This window comes from Megalobrama amblycephala, linkage group LG6, assembly GCF_018812025.1.
Source record: "Megalobrama amblycephala isolate DHTTF-2021 linkage group LG6, ASM1881202v1, whole genome shotgun sequence".
Classification (NCBI taxonomy): Eukaryota; Metazoa; Chordata; class Actinopteri; order Cypriniformes; family Xenocyprididae; genus Megalobrama; species Megalobrama amblycephala.
In genome coordinates this window covers 654,569-677,771 of record NC_063049.1, presented here as the reverse complement: position 1 = coordinate 677,771, position 23,203 = coordinate 654,569, and the positions used below count along the sequence as shown (strand labels likewise).

General features: G+C 38.0%; 1 protein-coding gene across 1 annotated transcript; it reads left to right on the top strand.

The window, feature by feature from the left end:
- The first annotated feature begins 3,987 nt into the window (after positions 1–3,987).
- LOC125269566 (interleukin-1 receptor type 2-like) lies at positions 3,988–21,164 on the top strand. Its single transcript, XM_048192465.1, has 8 exons — positions 3,988–4,512; positions 4,804–4,879; positions 16,516–16,780; positions 18,542–18,704; positions 18,788–18,965; positions 19,087–19,149; positions 19,255–19,320; positions 20,888–21,164. The coding sequence occupies exons 1-8, from the start codon at positions 4,495–4,497 to the stop codon at positions 21,025–21,027; spliced, it is 969 nt and encodes a 322-aa protein (XP_048048422.1). The 5' UTR covers positions 3,988–4,494; the 3' UTR covers positions 21,028–21,164.
- The last annotated feature ends 2,039 nt before the right edge of the window (positions 21,165–23,203 follow it).

The following is a 23,203-nucleotide window of genomic DNA, read 5'->3' as shown; positions in this document are numbered from 1 at the left end:
AGAGACTAATATTAGTGTAGACGCCATTCTTCTGATGATGTAGCGAGTGCATCAGGTGTTTTGGGAAGTGTTTCCGGTTCCGGCTGACCTGATCTATGCAGCCTAACAATTTACATGATCTGAATTATAGAAGCAGATAATGGTTTATGTGTATGCAAGTTTAAACTGATGTGTTTTTAGTCTAGATTTAAACTGACAGAGTGTGTCTGCTTCCCGAACAGTGATAGGAAGACTATTCCAGAGTTTAGTTGCCAAATAGGAGAAGGATCTGCCGCCTTCAGTTGATTTTGATATTCTAGGTATTATCAGCTGGCCTGAAATTTTACTGCAAATTATGTTTGATGCTTGATTTAGATTATGTATAATTTTTATTAACAATTTTGCACTTGTTCAATAGTTAGGTAAAGTTCAATTTTGATGCTTTATTGCAATTATGTATAACTTTTATTGACAATTTTATACTTGTTCAATAGCTCAGTAAAGATTTTAATGCGTGATTTCAATTATGTATAATTTTTATTAACAATTTTATACTTGTTGTTCAGTAAAGTTCATTTTGTGAACGTCCACTCTTGTGGGATGTAGTTTTTGCAAAGTCTGTTTCAACAATGGTAAGCAACTTATATTTTTCTCATAATACACTGCTCTTCCTGGTTTTTCCTTTTTTGTGTAATTTTAATCAAAAAAACAATATATGTTTTTTTAATATATTTGTAACGTTACCATAATCGTAACAAGCGTCTATTTTAATTGGGTTTGTGCAGTACTGCCACAGTCAGCAGCCAGTATGTTAATCCTATGTTATCCACATATAATTGAGAATGTCAGGAACACCCAACTGGTCTGGATGCAATGGCTGATCTCTATGAATCGTAGGGATAAAGGTTAGGCAAGGTACACCCACTAATTAGTGTGCTTGCTTACTTTGTTGTTTACTTGTTAGCTTTTTGGTTTGCTTGCTTGTTCATTTGTCTAAGTAATTTGTTTGCTTGTATATTTGTCCAGTGGTTTGCCTGTCTGTGCACTTGTCTGCTTGGTTGAATGCTTGTTTGATGTTAGCTTCACAATTTGACCTCAGCAAGTTGATGCAGAAGCTAAAGAGATACTTCTCTTTTCATGGGTCCTCTTCACAGACAATGTGAGAGATCCAGAATCTCCATCTAAGGAGAATGTTCCAGTTAACTAAAGGCAGGAAAATGATAAAATACTGTATTTGAGGGTGTTTACAATTGAGGCAGGGGAACAGAGTGGTTTGGAGGTTAATGCAAAGGTTGTCGATGCAGCTTGAGCAGGAAAAAACTTTGGTCTCAAAAAGTTAGTGAGAGAAGTTGGTGCTAGTTTTAGTACCTCAACAGTGCTAGTTTTTGTAACCTTTGTTTTTATTTTGCTCTTATCCACTGTTTTATGGACCTTTTGCACCTCCTTGACTTTAAAGTATTATACTTCTTTTGGAGCAACCTTTTAACGGATGCCTGGTGTGATTCTCCTTGTGACCGCTCGGGTCCCTATCACAGAGCGATCCAGAGTCTCTCGGTAAGGAGAAAAGTCTGAGCACAGTGTGTGATGTTGTTGAGATCTCTTCTAAAACATTAGGGGAGACTAATGTGAGAGTGTTCGATTTTTGTCTCAGGAGACAAGTGTGAGAAGCAGGAAACTCGAGCAAAAGTTTTAATTTGATGTTGAAGTAACCTCATTTATGTCTAGGAGAAACATTTGAGATGTTAGAGATCTCACTTTTGTTTTTTCTTTCCTATGGGACCAGCTCAGAAACCAATGTCCAGACAAACCCACACCACCCTGCCTCTGGAACCTCCAAAGAGATTCATGCACAGCTCACAAAGAAAAGACTGTGTCAAAAGTACAGTTACAATAAAATCAGTAAACAACTAAGCGCACTCTCAAAAGGGCGAGTAGTGAGGATGCAAAGCCCACATGGTTATAACAGCAAAGGAATGGTGAAGGAAGTTTGCTATGAATCAAGATCTTTAATCATCCTGTCTGGAGGAAAGGAATATAGGATAAACTGCAGACACCTCCTATCTGTGAAAGAGCCTATGCCAAGTCAGTATGATGGAAACTAGGTAATCCATGCTCCAGCCAAAGTCAATAATCCAATTCCAAAGACACCTGATGTTCCCACACAAATAAGCACAGGTCAAATAACCTCTCAGACACATGTACGATTGAGAGCCGCTCGTTATATGACACGGTCTGGACGTACTGTTCGCCATAACCCAAAATACAAGGACTGAAGTGCTTAATATACTGTTGCATTCATCGTTTATCTATATATATAAAATTATTATTATTATTGCTACTGTTTCAGATCTAAAATACCTTTGTTGTTCTACTAAAGGTACGTATTAAAAAAGAAGAGTAAACTAATGTTCATTGTGAAGAAGAATTCTGATGTAAATGCAGCTGTAGAGTCTACACCTGTTGTGTATTTTGATACTACGCTTAAAAAAGGGGATGTAGTACATCAATGTGTGTGACCTCATTAACGCTAATGCGAACATGTGACCCTACAGACAGTACACTATTCGTATGGTAATGATCTGAGCCTTCCCGACTACCCCCCGGCGCAGACTCTGAGATGGACCTGGTGATGGGCTCCGGCTTAGGGACGGAGGTGGCTTCTGGCTGTAGCTCCGAAAGAGCTGGCTGGCTCTGGCTCAATATCCATGGTGGGCTAGGGCATCAAAGTCAGGTCTGCGGCAGAAGATCTCACATGCTGTCCAGGACACTCCAGGCTAGGCCGATGGGTCCTGTCTGGAGCAGGCAGAGATGTGCCATGGAGTCGGAGATGATATTGTTGTCCTTGACGACTCCCACAGTGAGGAAGGATCCTACAGTCTACAAACTCGGCGAAAGGACATTGGTCCTCCCCCAACAGCAGCATCTGGCTGAGGATATCATCCATCCCGCTCCAGAAGAGATGTTTGAGTGTTTCATTATCCCCGTGTGTGTCGTGGTAGAGGTCTGGGTGGGCTTGAGGCGGGCCTGGATCAAAGGGTGAAGGGGTACACCATGGAGGATCAGGTGGTCGTGGTGAGGCCAGTGGAGATGTGAACTACCCAGCTGGAGCAAAGACCCGGGCAGTCCACCTAGCCCTGACATGGGGCACAGAAAATTTGTGAGTGGCCTCCGTGGCCATGACCCTAACCCTAACCCTTACATGAGGAGCAGGGAAAAACAAAACCCAAAACAAAACATGACAAAAGCACAGAAATGAGAACTGACAAAAGTTAGACCAAACTGAACATGACGCTGGTAGAGCTCAAGCTGAAATAGAGAAAGGAAGGAGCTAAATGAATATGACCATTTAGAGGTCAGAACTAACCACACATGTGGGGCAAGAAGACTTTGAAATCTCTTCACATGCAATCTTGTCTCTGTCTTGAGGACTGAAGAGTACATTACACTATGTGAGGTTACGACATCTGAAAAACTGATGACGGGACAAGAGATTGATTCAATGTCATGTAATGAATAATCATTAAAAGTGACGATGTCAAAAAATACACTGAACGTGACAGCTTTATGTAACGGCTATTTAAAGGGAACAACTACTATTGTCACACTTCAGCGGAGAACGTGACAACATTGAGGTCTTTTACGTCATGTTGCCTGCATGTAGTCCACATAAGAGTGTTTGTGTGAAAACATATACTTTAATTGTCTCTCTAAAATAACGAATGTGAATGGGTGGTTGAGGGCTTTTCGTTCACCGAGGTCTTTGAAGAATAGACTAATCTAATTAATAATTATAATAATAATCCTCTTCTAAAAACAAATTACATTTCATTTCATATAATGGAATTCTATTATTCTAAAATTACATATAAAAACTATATATGTATATATGTATGTATATAATAGATGTCTGTAGGGGAACTGCAAATGTCATCAATTTCCTCTTTTTCCCCAAAATGTGCAAACATTGGCATTTGTTTTAGAACATCATGATTGCGTCAGACAGAGCACATGAAGTACACATAAACATGAATACCGTCTATACTTGTGATCAAATCACCTGAGATTTAAATGTCTAGTGTCCTTTTCATAAATCAAGCTTACTATATGGTCAAATACACAGTATCACACACACATCTGTCCAACAGCTTTGTCTGTTTTGTGTGTGTGATTTCACACAGTTTGTCATGTGCCATAACAGTATATGTCTGTTTACGCTTCTGAAGCAAGATTTACACTGTCATTTCCAGCAAACACACGGTAGTGTATGTCTGTGCAGGTCTTTGTCTTCATCTACATGTTCTGTGGAGAGGTGAGTTTGATCAGCACTTGATTTGGAAATGTGGAATTTCCACTTATTGATGAGGAAGCTTTGTTTGCATGGGATTAGGGTTTCCCCCATAACCTGACCATAAAACAGACACACGGAGGACTGTCAACTGCTTATCCATGTGCTTTTGTCTGTACTTCTGTCAGCAAAGCGCTTCAAATTTAATATAATCGTTCATCACCATCATCATGATCATCCATAGGCAGGTGAGAGATTAAATATTGAATGTCTTTATATATTTCATATTTATAGCATATATATTATTAAATAATGCAGAGATGAGTTGAGTTCAAAGATACACATTTTATGAATATAGAGTTCTTATTGCCTATAATCACTATGATCATTTATTGGGGTATTTAGAGTTTACAGAATTTAGATATGCTTTAGATTCTGTAGATCAACATGTATTCATATTAATGGTGGTGTTATGTTGTATCTTTTTAAACAGTTTTTCTTGTTAGTGTTTTTGTATTGATTGTCATGTTTCCTGATAGCGTCTCTTTGATTTTGGCACATACATTGTCATACTTTCCATGAGATCATTCTTTAACTCTGCACTGGCTCTGAAAGGTAAATATGAGTTTATACAACACTACAGAACACACACACACACACACACACAAAGTTTGGGATCAGTAAGATTTAAATTGATTTTAAAAGAAGTCTCTTCTGCTCACCAAGGCTGCATTTATTTGATTAAAAATACAGTAAAACAGTAATATTGAAAAATAATATTACAGTGTAAAACAGCTGTTTTCTATGTGAATATATAGTAAAGTGTAATTTATTCCTGCGATCAAAGCTGAATTTTCAGCATCATTACTCCAGTCTTCAGTGTCACATGATCCTTCAGAAATCATTCTGATATGATGATTTGATGATCAAGAAACATTTATGATTATTATCAATGTTGAAAACAGTGTGATTTTTTTCAGGATTCTTTGATGAATAGAATGTTCAAAAGAACAGCATTTATTGGAAATAGAAAGCTTTCGTAATATCATACACCACTGATCAAAAGTTTGGTGTCAGAAAGACTTTTTGGTAGCACTTTATTTTACAGTACGTGTGCTTTCCTGGTACATGTATAGTAATTATGTTGTACATACAGGTAAAAGAGTGGTAACACAAGGTACTTACCTGACATGTATGTACATGGAAACTAATAAGAAACACTGCTGTACTTTCCAATGGTACATACAAGGTAACTACTTTGTACTGTTGGGTAATAACAGGCGCTTACTTACAGTGTCCGTATATGATAACTAACAGACACATTAATGTACTTACTAGTGGTATGTACACAGTAACTATGATGTACTCACGGACAAGTGTGGACACAAATAACGGACACTTAATTACAGTGTGTGCATGTTAACAACAGTACAAAACAGAGGCTTACCAAATAGTGTTGTTTTCTCACTGATGCCATTTAAAAAACAAAATTCTCAAGAAATAGAGTAATTGTTTTGCTGCACTATGTATGTACTTTATATAGTGTTTTATGATCTCTTAATGCTAAATTGGGGGGGAGGGGGGGGGGGGGGGTAAGCATGGTCTTGAGTACTGGATTATATACTATTGCAGTTTAACTTGCCTAATCTTTACTGGATAATGATTCACTTAACCGATTGGTCCAATAGGGGTATTTTGATGATACTCAGTGGTCATGTGTCACAAGCCTTGCTTAAAAGGACTACTTGTTAAGTATTAACACTATGAAGTGCTGTATAGTTAGTGCAGTGTATCATTTTGATAATCACATTTGTTTCACACATTTGTAGTTAAGTAAGTGTCCGTTATTTGTGTCCACACTTGTCCGTGAGTACATCATAGTTACTGTGTACATACCATTAGTAAGTACATTAATGTGTCTGTTAGTTATCATATACGGACACTGTAAGTAAGCACCTGTTATTACCCAACACTTGTCTATAAGTACAAAGTAGTTACCTTGTATGTACCATTGGAAAGTACAGCAGTGTTTCTTATTAGTTTCCATGTACATACATGTCAGGTAAGTACCTTGTGTTACCACTCTTTTACCTGTATGTACAACATAATTACTATATATGTACCAGAAAAAAACTGTAAAATAAAGTGCTACCAATTTTTTTTTAAAGAAATGAAAGAAATTAATACTATTATTCAGCAAGGACACATTAAATGTATCAAAAGTGACATTTATAATGTTACAAAAATTTCTATTTCAAATAAATGCTGTTCTTTTGAACTTTCTTTTCATTAAAGAATCTGGTAACACTTTACAAAGTTTTTTCCTTGGTTATCTACATTAGTTAACATGAACTAAGAATGAACAATAGTTCTCCAGCATTTATTAATCTTTGTTAATGTTCATTTCAATATTAATTTACTAATACATTATTAAGATCAAGAGTTGTGTTTGTTAACATTAGTTAATGCACTGTAAACTAACATGAACAAAAAATGACCTGCTGTATTTTTTTGACTAATGTGAACCAAGATGAACAAATACAGTAACAAATGCATTGTTCATGATTAGTTCATGTTAGTTAATATATTAACTAATGTTAACAAATGAAACATTTTTTAAAGTGTTTCCAAGAATTTCAAACTTAGATGTGTCAGTTGCATAAGTTAGATATGTTGTAATGTGGCAACTACAGCAGGTATTACTGTAACATCTTTAATTCTGCAACAGTGGTTATTTGAAATGTGTGTAGCATTGCTTGCTATCGAATTAACTGTTCAAAGTGCTGATCGTCAGAATGATTTAAGGAAGATCGTACTGTTATGTCCTGGTGATTGAATCAAATGTTTTAAATATGACAAATTTGTTTGTAAACGTTGACTATATAGAAAGAAAATGATTAAGTAACAGGAAAAAGCAACAAATCCCCAATGCTAGGGTTATTTCATTCATCTTGTGCAGACAGTGGTTCAAATGACAGTGTGTTCCACCTGGTGGCATTTACTCCCCCCTGAGGTAATACCGCCCAGCCTCCTTTAGTGTAATCAGCACTAAGCAGTACACAGAATGCACTCTAGCCAGTGTAATGGATGCAATGGCTATTTTCAAACATATTCATTTGATTAATGTGTTGTTCATGGCCTACACTGTCTCTGCACAAATGCACAAAGTTGAATATTATGCTTTTTCAGGAAATCACAAATTGACACAAAACAGCACATAACCAAATGATTTTGTCTCATTTTAACAGCAGAAACAAATTAAAATACTCCATCATTTATGGGTATACAGATAAGAGTAAGACAAATAAACACAATATAAACTAAAAATTGTGCTTTTATAAAATAAAGAAAACAAACAGGATGCAATCCTGGTTTCATTTCGTTGAAGTTTGTTTGTCACAAACATTAATTGAAACTCAGCGTCCCAGCCAGCACAGCTAGTTTTGTCTGTTGTTTCCATGAAGGCCCACATGGTTTATCCCAGATGAAATGAACACTGCTCAGTGTGCACACTACAGGCTGTTAAATGAAACACAGAGACATGCTGGAGTTAATGAGATAATGAGGTTATAATGAGCAGAAACACTGAAGGACAGAGGAACAACAAGAACTACAACTGACTTCAGCCACAGCCTTAATCCTGGGCACTGCAAGATCATTCAAATCACACTGTGCGACATGATCTATTATACTTGGCTACGACATGCATGCAGGCTGTACAGTGATGACACCTGTGGACTCGTGGGCTATGATGCACGATAAAACGTCATCAGCATGCGCTACTGGTAAACAAAACACCATGTTGAATCACACTTTGCCAGTTGTAGTTTTTATGTGTGCTGAAAAAAAGGAAGTAGTGAAAGAAGAAGGGAAAAGAGCTTGAGGTTAGCAGTTTTAAGTTTTAGCGCCATGTCGTTTTCATTGGCTGGTCGTAGCAGCAAACACACTGTGCGATGATGATGTGAGTTTCTGACACTGTCAGAAAATTATTGTAGGCTATCTAATAGTGACATGCTTCATGCCGCAGTGCATTCTGGGTGCCTCATACAAAACTCTTCTATGGCTCCCAGAATGCATAGCGGCATGAAGCATGTCACCGTTATTGAGTTTCCTATGCTGACTCTTGATGTCTGAGTCGTGTGAGTAAATCTAACAGGAGTTTAAAAGTGTTTAGTGTACAACGTGTTTTAAAACTCATTCAGATGTTCTGATTAAAACTGCTTTGTTGTTGTAATTCTAGAAGAGATCCAGCACAAAGTTAACAACACTTCACTCATATAAAGCTCAGTCATTAGATCAGTGAATTAAGTGACTATGTGATTATTATATTCTTGTCATCAAGCAGCTAAACAGATTTTCTCCTGTCTTAACAAACAGCTATAGCAGCCAGAGAAAAACGAACACTAAAAAAGACGAGTCAAACTGCACAACTGAAGCAAACAGTGACTTTGATAATGGTGACATCAAGCCAAACTATTATTTTCAACAAATCATCAACATTTAAACCTCTCGTAATTCTCAATAACAACTTTTGTAAATAAAGTCAATCTGGTTAGTAATAAATGAAGCTGGTAATGATGTTTATGGAGTTGTTTAATCCTCCTCTGGTGAGATCTTGAGAGATTTAAAGGGTTAGTTCACCCAAAAATGAAAATAATGTCATTAATGACTCACCCTCATGTCGTTCCACACCCGTATGACCTTCGTTCATCTTCAGAACACAGTTTAAGATATTTTAGATTTAGTCCGAGAGCTTTCTGTCCCTCCATTGAAAATGTATGTACGGTAGACTGTCCATGTCCAGAAAGGTAATAAAAACATCATCAAAGTAGTCCATGTGACATCAGTGGGTTAGTTAGAAGTTTTTGAAGCTTCGAAAATACATTTTGGTCCAAAAATAACAAAAACTACGACTTTATTCAGCATTGTCTTCTCTTCCAGAATCCTTTCCATTGAATTGATTCCATTGAATTGATTCCATTGAACTGATTCCATTGAATTGATTCCATTGAACTGATTCCATTGAATTGATTCCATTGAATTCTTTCATCTGTCGGCGTTGGTAATGCACTTTTACGTTGCCTTGGTTGTTTTTGGCGAAAAAAACTTTTCGTACTTAAGTACAAAAAATATCACATACTTTAAAACTTTTACTCAAGTAACATTCTAAACAGTGACTTTAACTTCTACCAAAGTCATTTTCTGGTAAGATATCTATACTTTTACTCAAGTATGGTTTTCGAGTACTTTATACAGCACTGCTAGTTTGTTCCCATAGTCACTGATCACCTCATGATCACCACCAGCTGTGTCCTGAGTATATTAGCCCTGTGTTTTCAGTCTTTTTTGTGGTCCGGTATCGGTCATGTGTAGTGTGGTTGTGTCCTCGTTTACCTGTCTGTGGATTACCTTCCTTGTGGATTAAATCTTCTATCCTCCTCGTCGTGCGTGTTAATGCTCACAACCAGCTATTGTAACACTCATTAACTCCAGCATGTTTCTGTGTTTCATTCAACAGCCTGTAGTGTGCACACTGAGCAGTGTTCATTTCATATGGGCTAACCCATGTGGGGCCTTAATGGAAACTGTGGACATTTGGGTTGGTGCATAGTCAAGTCAAGTCAAGTCATCTTCATTTATATAGCGTTTTTCACAATACATATTGTTTCACAGCAGCTTAACAGTGACAGTAGGAAAATCTGTATCGAGCTAAAGTTGTTTTTTGATTGAATCACTTCTGTTGTAAAAATGGTTAATTGTTACTTTAGGGGCTGCTTAAATGACACCTTTCCTACTGAAGACAGACTACCTTTAATGCATTCTTGCTGTTCATTTACGTGTTTAGTCTATAGGTTTGTGTGTTTGAGTGTGTGTGTGCGCAAGTGTTTGGTCTTTTTAAAAAAGTGATATTTGCCAAATTACTTGTCTGGTCCACATAATACAGAAAAATTAGTTGTGTCCGCGGATCTATGCGAACTGGAATAATTTTGATAACGTTTCATCTATACATAGGGAAAGGAAAGGGAAATGCCTTCGCAGGGGATAGTTTAGCTGAAACGTCAGGGCTGCGTTATCAAGGATTTTGATATTCTGGGTATTATCAGCTGGCCTGAATTCTGAGATCGCAATAAACGTGAAGGACTATAATGCTTTAAGAGCTCGCTCAGGTACTGGGGAGCTAAACCATTTAGTGCTTTGTAAGTAATTAGCAAGATTTTAAAATCTATACGATGTTTAACAGGAAGCCAATGCAGTACTGAGCTAATATGGTCTAGCTGCTGCTTTGTTCATCAAATGTCTCTTCTTCTTCTGCTCTTTTTCCTGTTGTGGTGGTTAGCAAACAGCATTGCATTACTGTGCATGCCCCCTTCTGGATCGCCTGTAACTGACAGTATTTGTTGTCTGATTGTATGCACTGAACTGTGACATCTGTACCATGACGGTTCAGGATGAATACATCTACTGTTACACCCCTAGTAGTGTAATCCTCAAACGAGCGAGACAAAGAAAGAACAGTAATCAGGAATTTTAAGCACAGAGAATAAACAAGTGACAACGCCGAACAGGGAAAACTAAGGGATTATACACACAGGTATGAAACTCATCAGAAACCATAGTAACAAACCAGGACGAGAACTAAGGCAATCAGAACAGTGAAAACAAAACCAAAACAGAACAGGGAGGAGCTGAGGCAGAACCAACTGGTCAATGGGCCGAGCTGGAGCACTCAGGATCGGACTCAGGCCTGAGGCAGAGCTGGAGACCGGAAAGCCCAAGACAAATCAGAGAAGCTGGGTGGAGCCACCAAAAGAGGAGCCAAAGGAAAAAAGGAGCTAGTGGAGGTAGGGCTGAGGAACTGGATGGAGGGATGCTGGACAAGACCATTAGCAATGAAGGAGACTTATAGCTGGGCAGAACCAATGACGACAAAAGAGACTGTAGATTGGACAGGACCAGTGGATTGAGGCTCTTCTGATGACTATATTAATTGGACTGCATCTCTCTGGAACTTACTCCTTTGATTCTTTGAATTTGATTCTGAAGATTATTTTTATAATTGAGTCCCAGTCTTGTGGTCCACATGGCGAGAACCACCAACTGGGAAGTTAGGACCCTGACGGCAAGGAAGACACAGGCTACTACAGAGCTATTTCACCTGGTGACCAGCTGGCTGAACTGAAAAGGGTTGGAGTGTGTTTGCATGTTCTCCCCGTGTCTGAATGAGTTTCCTGCAAGTTCTCTGGTTTCTCCCATAATCCAGACATATACAGCATGGGTGAATTGGAGACACTAAATTGTCTGTAGGTGTTAGTGTGCGTGTGCTATCCCTGTGATAGACTGTTCACCCATCCAGGGAGTTTTCCTGCCTTCTGTACAGACTCCAGCCTCCCTGCGACCCAACAATGGACAAGCGGCTTGGAGAATGGATGCATGGCTGGCTGTAAAGATAAACTACTACTGTACGTGAACTAACGATTTATAATTTATATAGCATTTTTTTATTCTGCACTTACTGCAGTGATTCCCAACTACTCCCCGGACGCCACACCAAAAATGGCTGCCCACTGCTGTGTGTGTGTGTGCGTTCGTGTGTGTGCACTAACTGGATGGGTTAAATGCAGAGGACAAATGGGTTAGCATAATTGGCCTTCACATGTCACGTTTCACTTTCACTTTAAATCATGAGAACGTTTGGTCTGAATTTCGGTGCAGGATTGCAGGGATTGAGCATAATTTTTATTCCCATGCTCACATCCAAAGTGTGCACATAAAGCCGCCTCTCATACAGTATGTGAGTGCCAAATGCGGTTAAACCGTCAAATACACAGAAATATTACAACTGTTACAATGTCAGTCTGGCTGAGTATTCACATAAGCACAATTGTGAGACAAACAGTTTAGAAAGAACTTGTGTATACTGGTATAATGTGTGTCAGATCTTAAAGTGAAAGCAGCTTAATAATCATGGCACTCTCTGGGCCCTATTTTAACGATCTAAGCACATGGTCTAAAGCACATGGCACAAGTGCACTTAGGACATGTTCAAATCCACTTTTGGAGAGGAAAAATGGTCGGTGCACCCAGCGCATGGTCTAAAAGGGTTGTCCCTATTCTCTTTATGAGCCATGGGTGTGTTTTGGGCGTAACATGCAATAAACCAACCAGAGTCTCATCTCCCATTCCCTTTAAAAGCCAGTTGCGCTCGAGTCATGGCGGATTCGCTATTTATATGGTGGAATTTTCAAGAGGAAAAACTGAACTCTTCTCTAGCGATGAAACGGATCTGCTTGTGCGCGAGGTTGAAGCATGAGCAGACCATCTATGGGATAAGTCGGATTCCACCAAAGCATTTTTATCTTTATGCACATAATAATAATCTTTTACATTGTAATCCTTTTGATTTTTAATATTAAGTCAAGTCAAGTCAAATTTATTTATATAGCGCTTTTACAATTGGTAATTGTTTCAAATCAGCTTTACATATTAGAAGCACAGAAAAAAGAGAAGTGGTTAAAAATAAGCTGTACAAGCAAGCGTGGTAATATGTAACATATACAAGATGGTGCTACATTAAGCCAATGTCGGCTGACTCCCAGGGGTGGAAAAAAACCCCTAGGAGAAAAACCCAGCGTGCTAACACTGGGAAAAAAGTCCTAGGAGGGAAAAAACCCCTTGGAAGATATATATAATATATGTAAATGGATATGGAGATCAAAATCTGAATTATACATTTTTATTATAGAGATTAAAAATAGATTATATATAAATAAATATAAGCGGATACGGGGATTAAAAATCTGAATTATAGATGCAGCCAGAACTGGATCTGTAGGCCCATTGTCTCCTGGGCTACGTTGTAGTCAGGTCCAGACACAGGTTCTCCATCTGATCTGGATACGGCCTGGATCCAGCACCCGGAAAATATATTAGGCATGTGTGTGTGCTGCTGCACATCCCTGTGTGTGTAATAATCAGAGTTTATGGATGTTGTGCACCCGCATATTACTAACACACTCTTTAAATAAAAATACTGCGTCATTGACTTTAGAGCAGGTTTTTGTTGGTCAATGGCGCAGTCTATTTCAGTTCCTCAAAATAGCAACACGCCAACAATGCGCCTGAACACACCTCGTTCTCAGACCAGCACGCCCATGGGGGTTTGTTATTTTAAATGCATGTGTTATTTAAACAACATGGCACAGGACATGAAAATGATAACTGCGTTGGGCGGAAACTAGCCAAAAACACTTGTGTCGCGCCTGGCGCCGCATTGCACTGGGTGTATTATAGCGCCCCATATGTTGTTAATGTTAATCAAACAACAAAAGACAAAGAGAAAATCACTTGCTGCTCTTGATTGATTAACAACTTTTTTTCTGTATGTAATTTTTTTACAATGAGGACTATCCAGCTGTTTTACGTTTGATTACTTCATTCAGTTTCTGTAGTATTTCTTACCTGAATAGCCCTACTACTCTTAGACCTACCTGAAAAACTTTAAGCAGTTTATTTTTATTTTCATCTTTATTCTGCTATATTCATTTGTGCTATTCTTAGTAATTTGTTTTATTGGTGACTGTTTACTTGTCTTTTTTTATTCACTGTTTAAAATCAAACTGTCTTGTGGATTGCAACAAAAATAGCCCATTGTAAAAACACAAATACATTGAGTGACATTGAGCAAAGTTTATAAATGAATAAAATCCGACATTAAAATCTGTCATCGTATAAAGTGATCTCTTTAGAAGAAATTATTGATTGCCTATAGGTTTTCAATGGATGGACTAAGAAAATGATATAATATTAAAAACAATGATACTATGATGGCAGCCACAGTACACCGGCGTCAGTGCGCTCACCACACACCCGCTATAGGTGAAGAGGAGAGAGAGATGGAGTCAGTTCAGTGGATGGGGATTTTTGGAAGCCATGATTGATAAGGGAATTTGGCCATGACACCCCTACTCTTTATGAGAAGTGCCATGGGATTTAGAAACTTGGTAAGAGTCAGAACCTTGGTTTATCATCTCATCAGAAGGATGGTGCTTGTTAGAGCATAGCGTCCCTGTATACTGGGATGTTAGGACACACACAGACCACAGGGTAAGCGCCCCCTGCTGGCCTCACTAACACTTCTTCCAGCAGCTTCCTAGTTTTCCCAGGAGGTCTCCCATCCGGGTACTGACCAGGCTCAACCCTGCTTAGCTTCAGCGGGCAACTAGTCTTGAGCTGCAGGGTGATATGGTTGTGGCTACATCTTGCTATCTAACAGGAGATTAATCATGTGTGCTCTGCTTCACTCCAACTGGTATTTGTTGCAGAAAGTCACTGCTCATTTGTATAAACTGTTCTCAACCATTTTTCGCTGGAAGTTGCCAGCTCTAAAGTGAACGTGAATGTGCTCAATTTGTTCCTGTAAGTCACTGCCAGTGTGAACTTCAACATATTTACGTTTTTTTAGAGCAGTGGTTTTCAATCCTGGTTCTGGGGACGCACCATATTTTGTATGTCTGTCTAATCTGACACACTCAGTTCAGTTCTTCTCACCCAATGAGCTGATGGTGTGTTAAATAAGGGAGAGCAGTGGGTCCCCAGAACCAGGACTGAGAAACACTGTTTTACTGAACTTTCCGGACATTAGGACCCATGGTATCCATCTGGTCCCTGATACACTCAGACTGTAACGAAGGGAACTGGACGACGGAGTTGAAGATCCACGTGCAGGCTTTATTAAAATGAGCATAATCATACAGGCAGAGGTCAAACACCAGCAAACAGATACAAGAGGTCAAGGCAAAAGAGTAATCCAAAACACAGGCAATGGTCAGGGCAGGCAGCAAACGATTATCAAACAAGGAAAACACTCCAGGGTCAAAAACAAAGGCAAGGCAAGGCTAGGCTAGGCTAGGCTAGGCAAAGGCAAGGACAAGGAAACCCGGCGACAAGGTCGAATACAGGGCTAAACAATACTCAGCAATGAGTGTGTGTGTGTGAGTGTAGCTTATAAAGGGTCACTGATGGGAAACAGGTGTGAGTGCATGATTGGTTCCTAGGTGAGGGATTGTGGGAAATGTAGTCCAGAGTGAAGTGACTGCGTGTGTGCACTGAAAAGTCTTAATGTTGAAACAGAGACCTCTGGTGGGGAGTGGAAGAAGACAGCAGTGGGCAGAAACGTGACACAGACATCTGAATACCCTAGTGTCAAATGTACTAATTCAGTAAAGTGTGATGTCCCTTATGGAAAGAAAATATATTTCCCTATATATGAATGATCAATATATTACATGATTTAACAGTATATTTGAAAATATACAGAAAAATATATTGTGTAAATATATTACAATATATTGAATAATACATAAGGAATTGCCACTTTTCAATATTATTGAAAAATATGTAAGAATATATTTACTAATATATCATAATGTATGTAATTTTATATTCAGTTAACATACTTCATAATATATAGATTTATATGTGATTGGATATGGAACGGCATGAATAATATATTGCAGATATGTTTACTTATGCAAAACACATACATGGTAAAATATATTGTGTAACATATTTCTTATATTTTATAATTATTTACATTTTACATGTTTCATATTTTCAAGTTAGTTAACAAAAGCACACCTACACGTCATAGTCATGTTATAGTCTTAATGGTGTTCAGCCAATCATAAACCTCACCTCAGACTCTACTCTTCAGCACAATGATGACCCCAAAAGCTTACACATACCAGAAAACCTTTTCAATTCCAAAATAATACAACTTTAAACACTAACAGACCTCCTCCTATATCAATATTGAGCAAAACACATGAACTAGCTCAGAATTTTAACATTTACTCTCCTTGAACAGTCAGAAGCAAAGCATGCTGGGAACTAGAAGTCTGTTGTAACCACTGATTATAACTCATTCCATGAATGTGTGTATATGTGTGTGTACAATACATTCACATAACAAAGGATAAAACTTTATGAATGTAATGCTATTTTTGTCTTCATTTATAAATATTTTGTATGTATCAATATATAGCCATACATGTTCAATGCATATATTGCAGAATATTGAAAAATATAAGCACTAGTTTCCCATATATGGAAATGTATTATGTAATATATCGCATATATTTAGCAGTATATTCCCATATATTTTTGTTCCGTAAGGGGTTGATACTCTGCTTGCATAATTACAATAACAGTACTATTCTCTGTTGTTTAATAAGCTCCTGTGATTGGTTCAGGTAGTTGTGAGGTTGTGGGTCCAGAGATCCCGGAATATCAAGTTCAAGGCGAGGCGGTTATCATCAGATTCCCATTTCTTGAAGATGCAATTAATTACAGGAATTTACAAGTGGACCACAGCTCAACATTCCACATTGATCACACCAACCTGAGGAACCAGAGCAGTCTGAAGAGCTGCCGGGATCGGGTGAAGCAGAGCGGGCGCGGCGTCCAGCTCCTTCCATCTCATCCGTCAGACTCCGGGACATTCACCTACACTTTGAGGTCAGACCTCATTCATTCTTCAATTCCTGTTTACTTTCTCAATTTAAATTTCAGGGAAGGAAATCAACATAAATTAAATACAGTTCAACAAATACTACCATAATATTTTTTTTACAATAGTACTTTACAACACACTTTATCATTTAAATGACATATTATTATTAATATATCATGTTTTATTTACAGAAAGCTAAATAGAAATGTTAATATGTCAAAAAATAATGTTAAAAAATCTTTTTAACTTTTGATTTTGGGGTGAAATATGAGTCCAGCATTCCTTAACTCTAACTATCAGTCTGATGTATTTCACACCACTCTTGCATTTATAAGAGCAATTTATTTTCTTAAAATGTTTGATGTGATTTATGCAAAAAATAAACATGCAAATGAATTTGACATATTAAATATAGGCCTGGTTTCACATACAAGGCTTAGATTAAGCCAGGGTTAGGCCTTAGTTCAATTAGGACATTTAAGTGGCTTTTATAAACATGCTTTAGAAAAAAAAACATTACTGGTGTGCATCTTAAGACAAAACAATGACACTGACATATTTTAAGATCTGTCAGTGTCATTCGGCAAGTTGCTTTCAGTAAAAACAGCTCAAACTTGCATTTTAGTCTAGGACTGGCTTAAAGGTCCCGTTTTTCATGGTTTTTTGAAGCTTTGATTGTGTTTATAGTGTGCAATATAACATGTGTTCATGTTTCGCGTGTAAAAAAACACAGTATTTTTCACATAATTTACTTATCTGTATACCGCTGTTTCCACTGTCATAAAAACGGGCTGATGACTTCCTTGTTCTATGAAGTCCCTCCTTCAGAAATACGTAACGAGTTCTGATTGTGCCAGCGGTTCCTGTGTTGTGATTCGACAGCAGTTTAGCGCATCTTGCCCGGAAAGGTCACGCCTCTTACCATAACGTGGAGATGCACGCGCTCAGTGTTATTGTAAACATGTCTTTAATTTTACCCTATCAATTTGAGCCGGAATCAGACCCGGTGATTGGACTGCGGGATGAAAATAACAGCGTTTCGACGACATGGCGACAAACACACTCTACAAACGCAACTCTTGTGTATTCCTGTGGGCGGAGGTTAGTCAAAAAACTGTTTTAGTGACGTCATTAAAGAAGGAAGTAGAGGGATGTAGTCCAAACTGGCCGTTCGATGTAGGCGACATTTTACAGATTTTATTTATACTCTAACAACAACATTACACACTAACTAAAGTTTGAAACATGGGATCACGAAGAACGGGACCTTTAAGCCTTATCTGTGAAACTGGGGAATAATCTATAGACCATTTAATACCATTTTTGGAGGTCCATGACCCGCAGAATTTAGTTCTGACCCTGATAAAGCACAGAATCAAGGTCTTGTTCAAAATATTACTTGATTCCAGACAGGTGTGTTTGATTAGGACGGGACCTAAACCCTCTAGGAACACAAATGAATAGTCCTAAAAGCTGGAAAGTTGAAAATAAATCTAGTATGGAAGTTGCTCTATGGAAAGCTTTAATCATTAAATAAAAGGTGTGAAGGAAACATTATTGGAAACTGGATTTGAAATATGAAATGTAGTAATATGGAAACACTATGATTTATGCACTAAATCCAGCAGAAACTCCAGCACAATCGGCAAATATGTTTGCATGTTTTTTTTTTTATTACAGTTTTAAAATGGTTTAGATAATTGAATTAAATGATTACATTTGTTTTAGTTAGTCTACATATAGTCAGTAATGCATTTTTCACTCAGGAGCAACACTTTCTGTCTCACTGGGAGTATTTCTGTAACGATTTACGAGGCAGAGGAGCCAAACGTGATGATGACCTACAACGCACATGTAGGAGAAGATACAAAAATTAATTGTCCCCATTTGAGATATTTCACAAGGAAAGAAAATCTTATGTGGTACAAGGTAGGTCACTGCACATGTAAATAAATAATCCAACTGAAATGACAAAAAATGTTTCTAAGATGGCTGTATTCTTAAATTCACAGGATTTTCAGAGCACAGCGCTCCCTGTTGGCAGAGGACAGTATACAATAGAGAGTGGCATAATTCTGTCCATCAGAAACATGTCTGTGAAAGATCAGGGCTTCTACACCTGTAGGCTAAATGTGATATTCAACAATACCCGATACAACGTGAGCAGGACCTGGAGAGTTCAAGTGTCAGGTAAATACATTCCCCGAGTCACATGGATGTTGTGCCACTGTTATATGAGCAGCATGTTACCTTTCTTCCTTTCTAAACCTGTCGGACAGTTGAACAAATGATGACTCTAACATTTCTTTAGCCCCAGAATCAGAAAGTGCCGCACCAGAAGTTGTCACCTCTAACAATCTCAATGCTTTCACATGCAAGTATCACAGATTCCTTTTAAATTATATAAATATTTAACCAACATACTGATCTAAAACTGATTAAAATAACAATTTAATTTTACTCCCTAATACTCACACAGCATCAAGTTATTCATTCCCCTATATTGTGTTTCCTGTGAACGGATCCTTCATTGAAAGTCATGTTGGTGAGTCCACACTGTTAACATATTGATTTATGTGTTTATTGTCAGATGTTTAAATAATATGTTTATATTAAGGTCATACTTTTCATGCCACTGTCCATAATATAGTATGACAGTACTGCATAATTTTAATAAAATGCACTGTACTTAATACAAAATGAAACTTAAAAAAAAAAAAAAATCAGCCAATTGTATTTGAATTTTACACGCTGTTTAGGGACACGTTTACACCATAATAATGGACATATGACATCCTCATTCTACAGAGCCCTGGATCTGAGTTTTGTTCTGTTTAGTTCATGTTTAGAGTTTAGTTATGTTCAGGTGTGTCTAGTTTGAGTTCCTTTGTTTGTTCAGTGTATTTAAGCCTGTGTTTCAGCCTGTTCTTGGTCAGTTCTCTGTTATGGATACATTGATGTTCTGTTCCCTGTTCTGGTGATTCTGAGTTCTGTCCATTAAAACTTGTAAATTGCTGCCATTAGATCCTACATCTCATCCTTTGCTGCAACAACGTGTGACAACATACAGGAAAAAATGATTGTGCGCATGATTTATTAATCAAGGGAAGGAAATAGTAAATCGTGTGCACAATTTTCATTTTCCTGCATGTCATGTGCGGGACTCCGTATCATTCAAATAAATCCTCAGCGGTTACTGATCATAGAAGTGTAATGCTGGGCAAACTCAGAGACGAGGGTGAACTGGATTCAAATGAAAATAAAGTTTAATAATGAAATAACAAATATAAAAACACCAGAACACAAGGAACCGAACAGAATAAATCCATAAGAAACTGAACTGAGGAATCCACCAACTTATAGACACAGAATGACAACACCTGCCAATGAACACAGGAAACACTGGGGTTGACACACACACAGGGTAACAGACTTACAGACACACCTGGGGACAATCAGGGAGCTAAAAACTACCAAGGACTTCAGAATGACTCGAGGAACAGGAAACACTTCAACACCAGGGGCAAACACAGGGAACATGTAGTAAGAAGGCAATGAAGATATTAGCAAAAGTATTTGACAAGGTCATGTGTTAATATAATCTTTGAGTAAAGTTATAGTAAACAGATTTGGTTTGTCCTTCATGACGGTGGACTTCAGTTATTCAGACTACTATGAGTAATATAGACATAAAGCAAACATTGCTCATATTCGATTTCATTCACTGTTAATTGCATACAGCTTCTGTATTTAAGTTGCAGAAGTTCTCACACATTTCTGAAAAGCAGTTTATGTGCACATGTTCAATTGTTGACAAATCTGGATTATTCTAAATAAGGGAGCGTACGTTTGTCTGCTTAGATGTTGTTTGCATAAAACACCCAAACTCTCTGCAGAAAGGGCTTTCTTCACAATCTCATCCTCTAACCTCTGAGGATTGAGATGGGAAAATAATATACTTTAAAATCTTTAAAATCTGATGAATGATTAATTCTAAAACCTTGTTAAAACATTCCCACAATTAGTAAATGAGGCCCAGTGTTTGTTTGCTCGCTGTGATATAGTGATTATCAAACAGCTAACCCAATCTCAATGACTCTGCTGACCTTCAGGCTCACGTTTGGAGATCAGCTGCACGGTGTCTGTGGGAAGGCAGTCAGCTCAGTCCACGGATGTGACATGGCTGGTTAATGGCCATCCCGTGGAAAACTCTCACCTGGGGGGACGTGCATTTCAGACAGATAAAAGGTAACATTCATGTCTGCAGAGATCCACTTGGAAATTGTGTCAGGAATGAACTCAAGCACAGGGTGAGAGGAAAAATGTAGTTTATTGGAAAAAAGGACGGATTCAAATGAAGATGACAGCAAACAGTCCAGAGCACATGAGACAGAGGTCAGCGAGTTCACCGGGAACCTTAGTGAGGCAGGATTGAGTCTGTGGTCAGGCAGGGGTCAGCAGCAGTTACAGACGTGTGGAGATCATTCTCCAGAGCTGCTCGAGCAGCTGCTCCGCTATTGGCCAGATTCACCGATGATGATGATGATGATGATGATGATCATTTCTGCTAATGCATACAGATCTCTTTACAAACACTTTTTGTGTAATCTTTATATTATGTCATACTTTTCTAAATAAAACTGATAAAAACTAGTAAACTAAACTCATGTTAATTTTAATTTAAACTAATTAAACTAATATTTATTTAAACTAATAAATTAATCTGATTTATTAGAGTTGGCATGAGTTTCCTGTGGGTCCTCCGGTTTCCTCCACAAACCAAAGACGTGCAGATTAGCCGAACTGAAGATCTTAGGAGGGAGTGAGAGTAGGGATGTCTCTGAGATGCTCCAGCACCCCCATGACCCTACACAGGACAAGTGGTTTGGAGAATGGATGGTTTTCAATGAGAGTGATCTGATGTTTAGCAGCCTCAGCTTTGGAAAATGTGTATATCTTCTTTTTTATTTTCATTTTCTATGTTTTTCTAAATGATTTAACAGATGTTTTGTGTTTGGAAGTTCGTGGAGCAGACGTGTTATGATAACTTGAGGGTACAGCCTCTTTCTTTTCAGCAGGTCAGGTGAGGTCTACCTCCAAAAACGTTTTGTGTCGAATCATGATTCAGATCGCGTGTCAAACCACCAAACTGCTGAAATCATGTGACTTTGGCGCTCCGAACCGCTGATTCGACACACTGATTCATAACGCTCCGAAGCTTCCTGAAGCAGTGTTTTGAAATCGGCCATCACTAAATAAGTCGTTATTTTGTTTTTTTGGTGCACCAAAAATATTCTCGTGGCTTTATAATATTAATATTGAACCACTGTACTCACATGAACCGATTTAAATATGTTTTTAGTACATTAATGGATCTTGAGAGAGGAAATGTCATTGCTGGCTATGCAGGCCTCACTGAGCCATCGGATTTCATCAAAAATATCTTAATTTGTGTTCTGAAGATGAACGAAGGTCTTATGGGTGTGGAACGACATGAGGGAGAGTAATTAATGACGTTATTTTCATTTTTGGGTGAACTAACCCTTTAAGAAACTTAAGACATAAGAAACTTTACTGGCCATAAATATCTTTTTCACCAGCCATGAAAGTTATGACACCAAAATTTTAGATACCAGTGAAAATTCACAATTCCGACACCACTGTTAAAACTACTAGCCTAAAATAAATTTAAAGGGAACCTATTATGCAAAATTCACTTTTACAAGGTGTTTAAACATAAATGTGTGTCAGCAGTGTGTGTACACAACTACCTTATAATGATACAAATCCACCCACTCTTTTTTAATCCCCATAAATCATAAGCAGTGTCTCAGAACAAGCCTTTCGCAGATTCTGAGCAAAGTGATGTCATGTTGCACAGGCCCCGCCCACTGCTGATGGACTCTGAGCGAGTTGTACACTGTCTGCCATCATCTCTGGCTCACAGTTTAAGCACAACTAAAAATGTGAAAGAGAAGTTAGTTTAAGACTCACAAGAAGTGCCGTCTGACAGACAACTTTCTGTGCGCATGCTTTAGATGTGTGTGCTCAGAAAATGATAAATTAGAAGTTTAAACTGATATAGCTTTAAAATGCAGATAATAAACTTTCATGATGAACAAATGCAATTTCCCTTATCGTGAGTGTGATATAGATATAGGTCAAAACCAAGCAGATGTCAGTGTTTGGCAGAGTATCCAGTGCAGGCAGTTGTGAATGAAGCACACTATTCTGGATTTAGGATGGGAGCAGCAGCTCATTTGCATTTAAAGACATGCACAAAAACAGCATGTTTTTCCTTCCACTCAAAAATGCATATTTACAACATGGTATAATAAATGATCTGTGGGGTATTTTGAGCTGAAACTTCACAGACACATTCTGGGGACATCAGAGACTTAAATTACATCTTGTAGAGATAAAAAGAG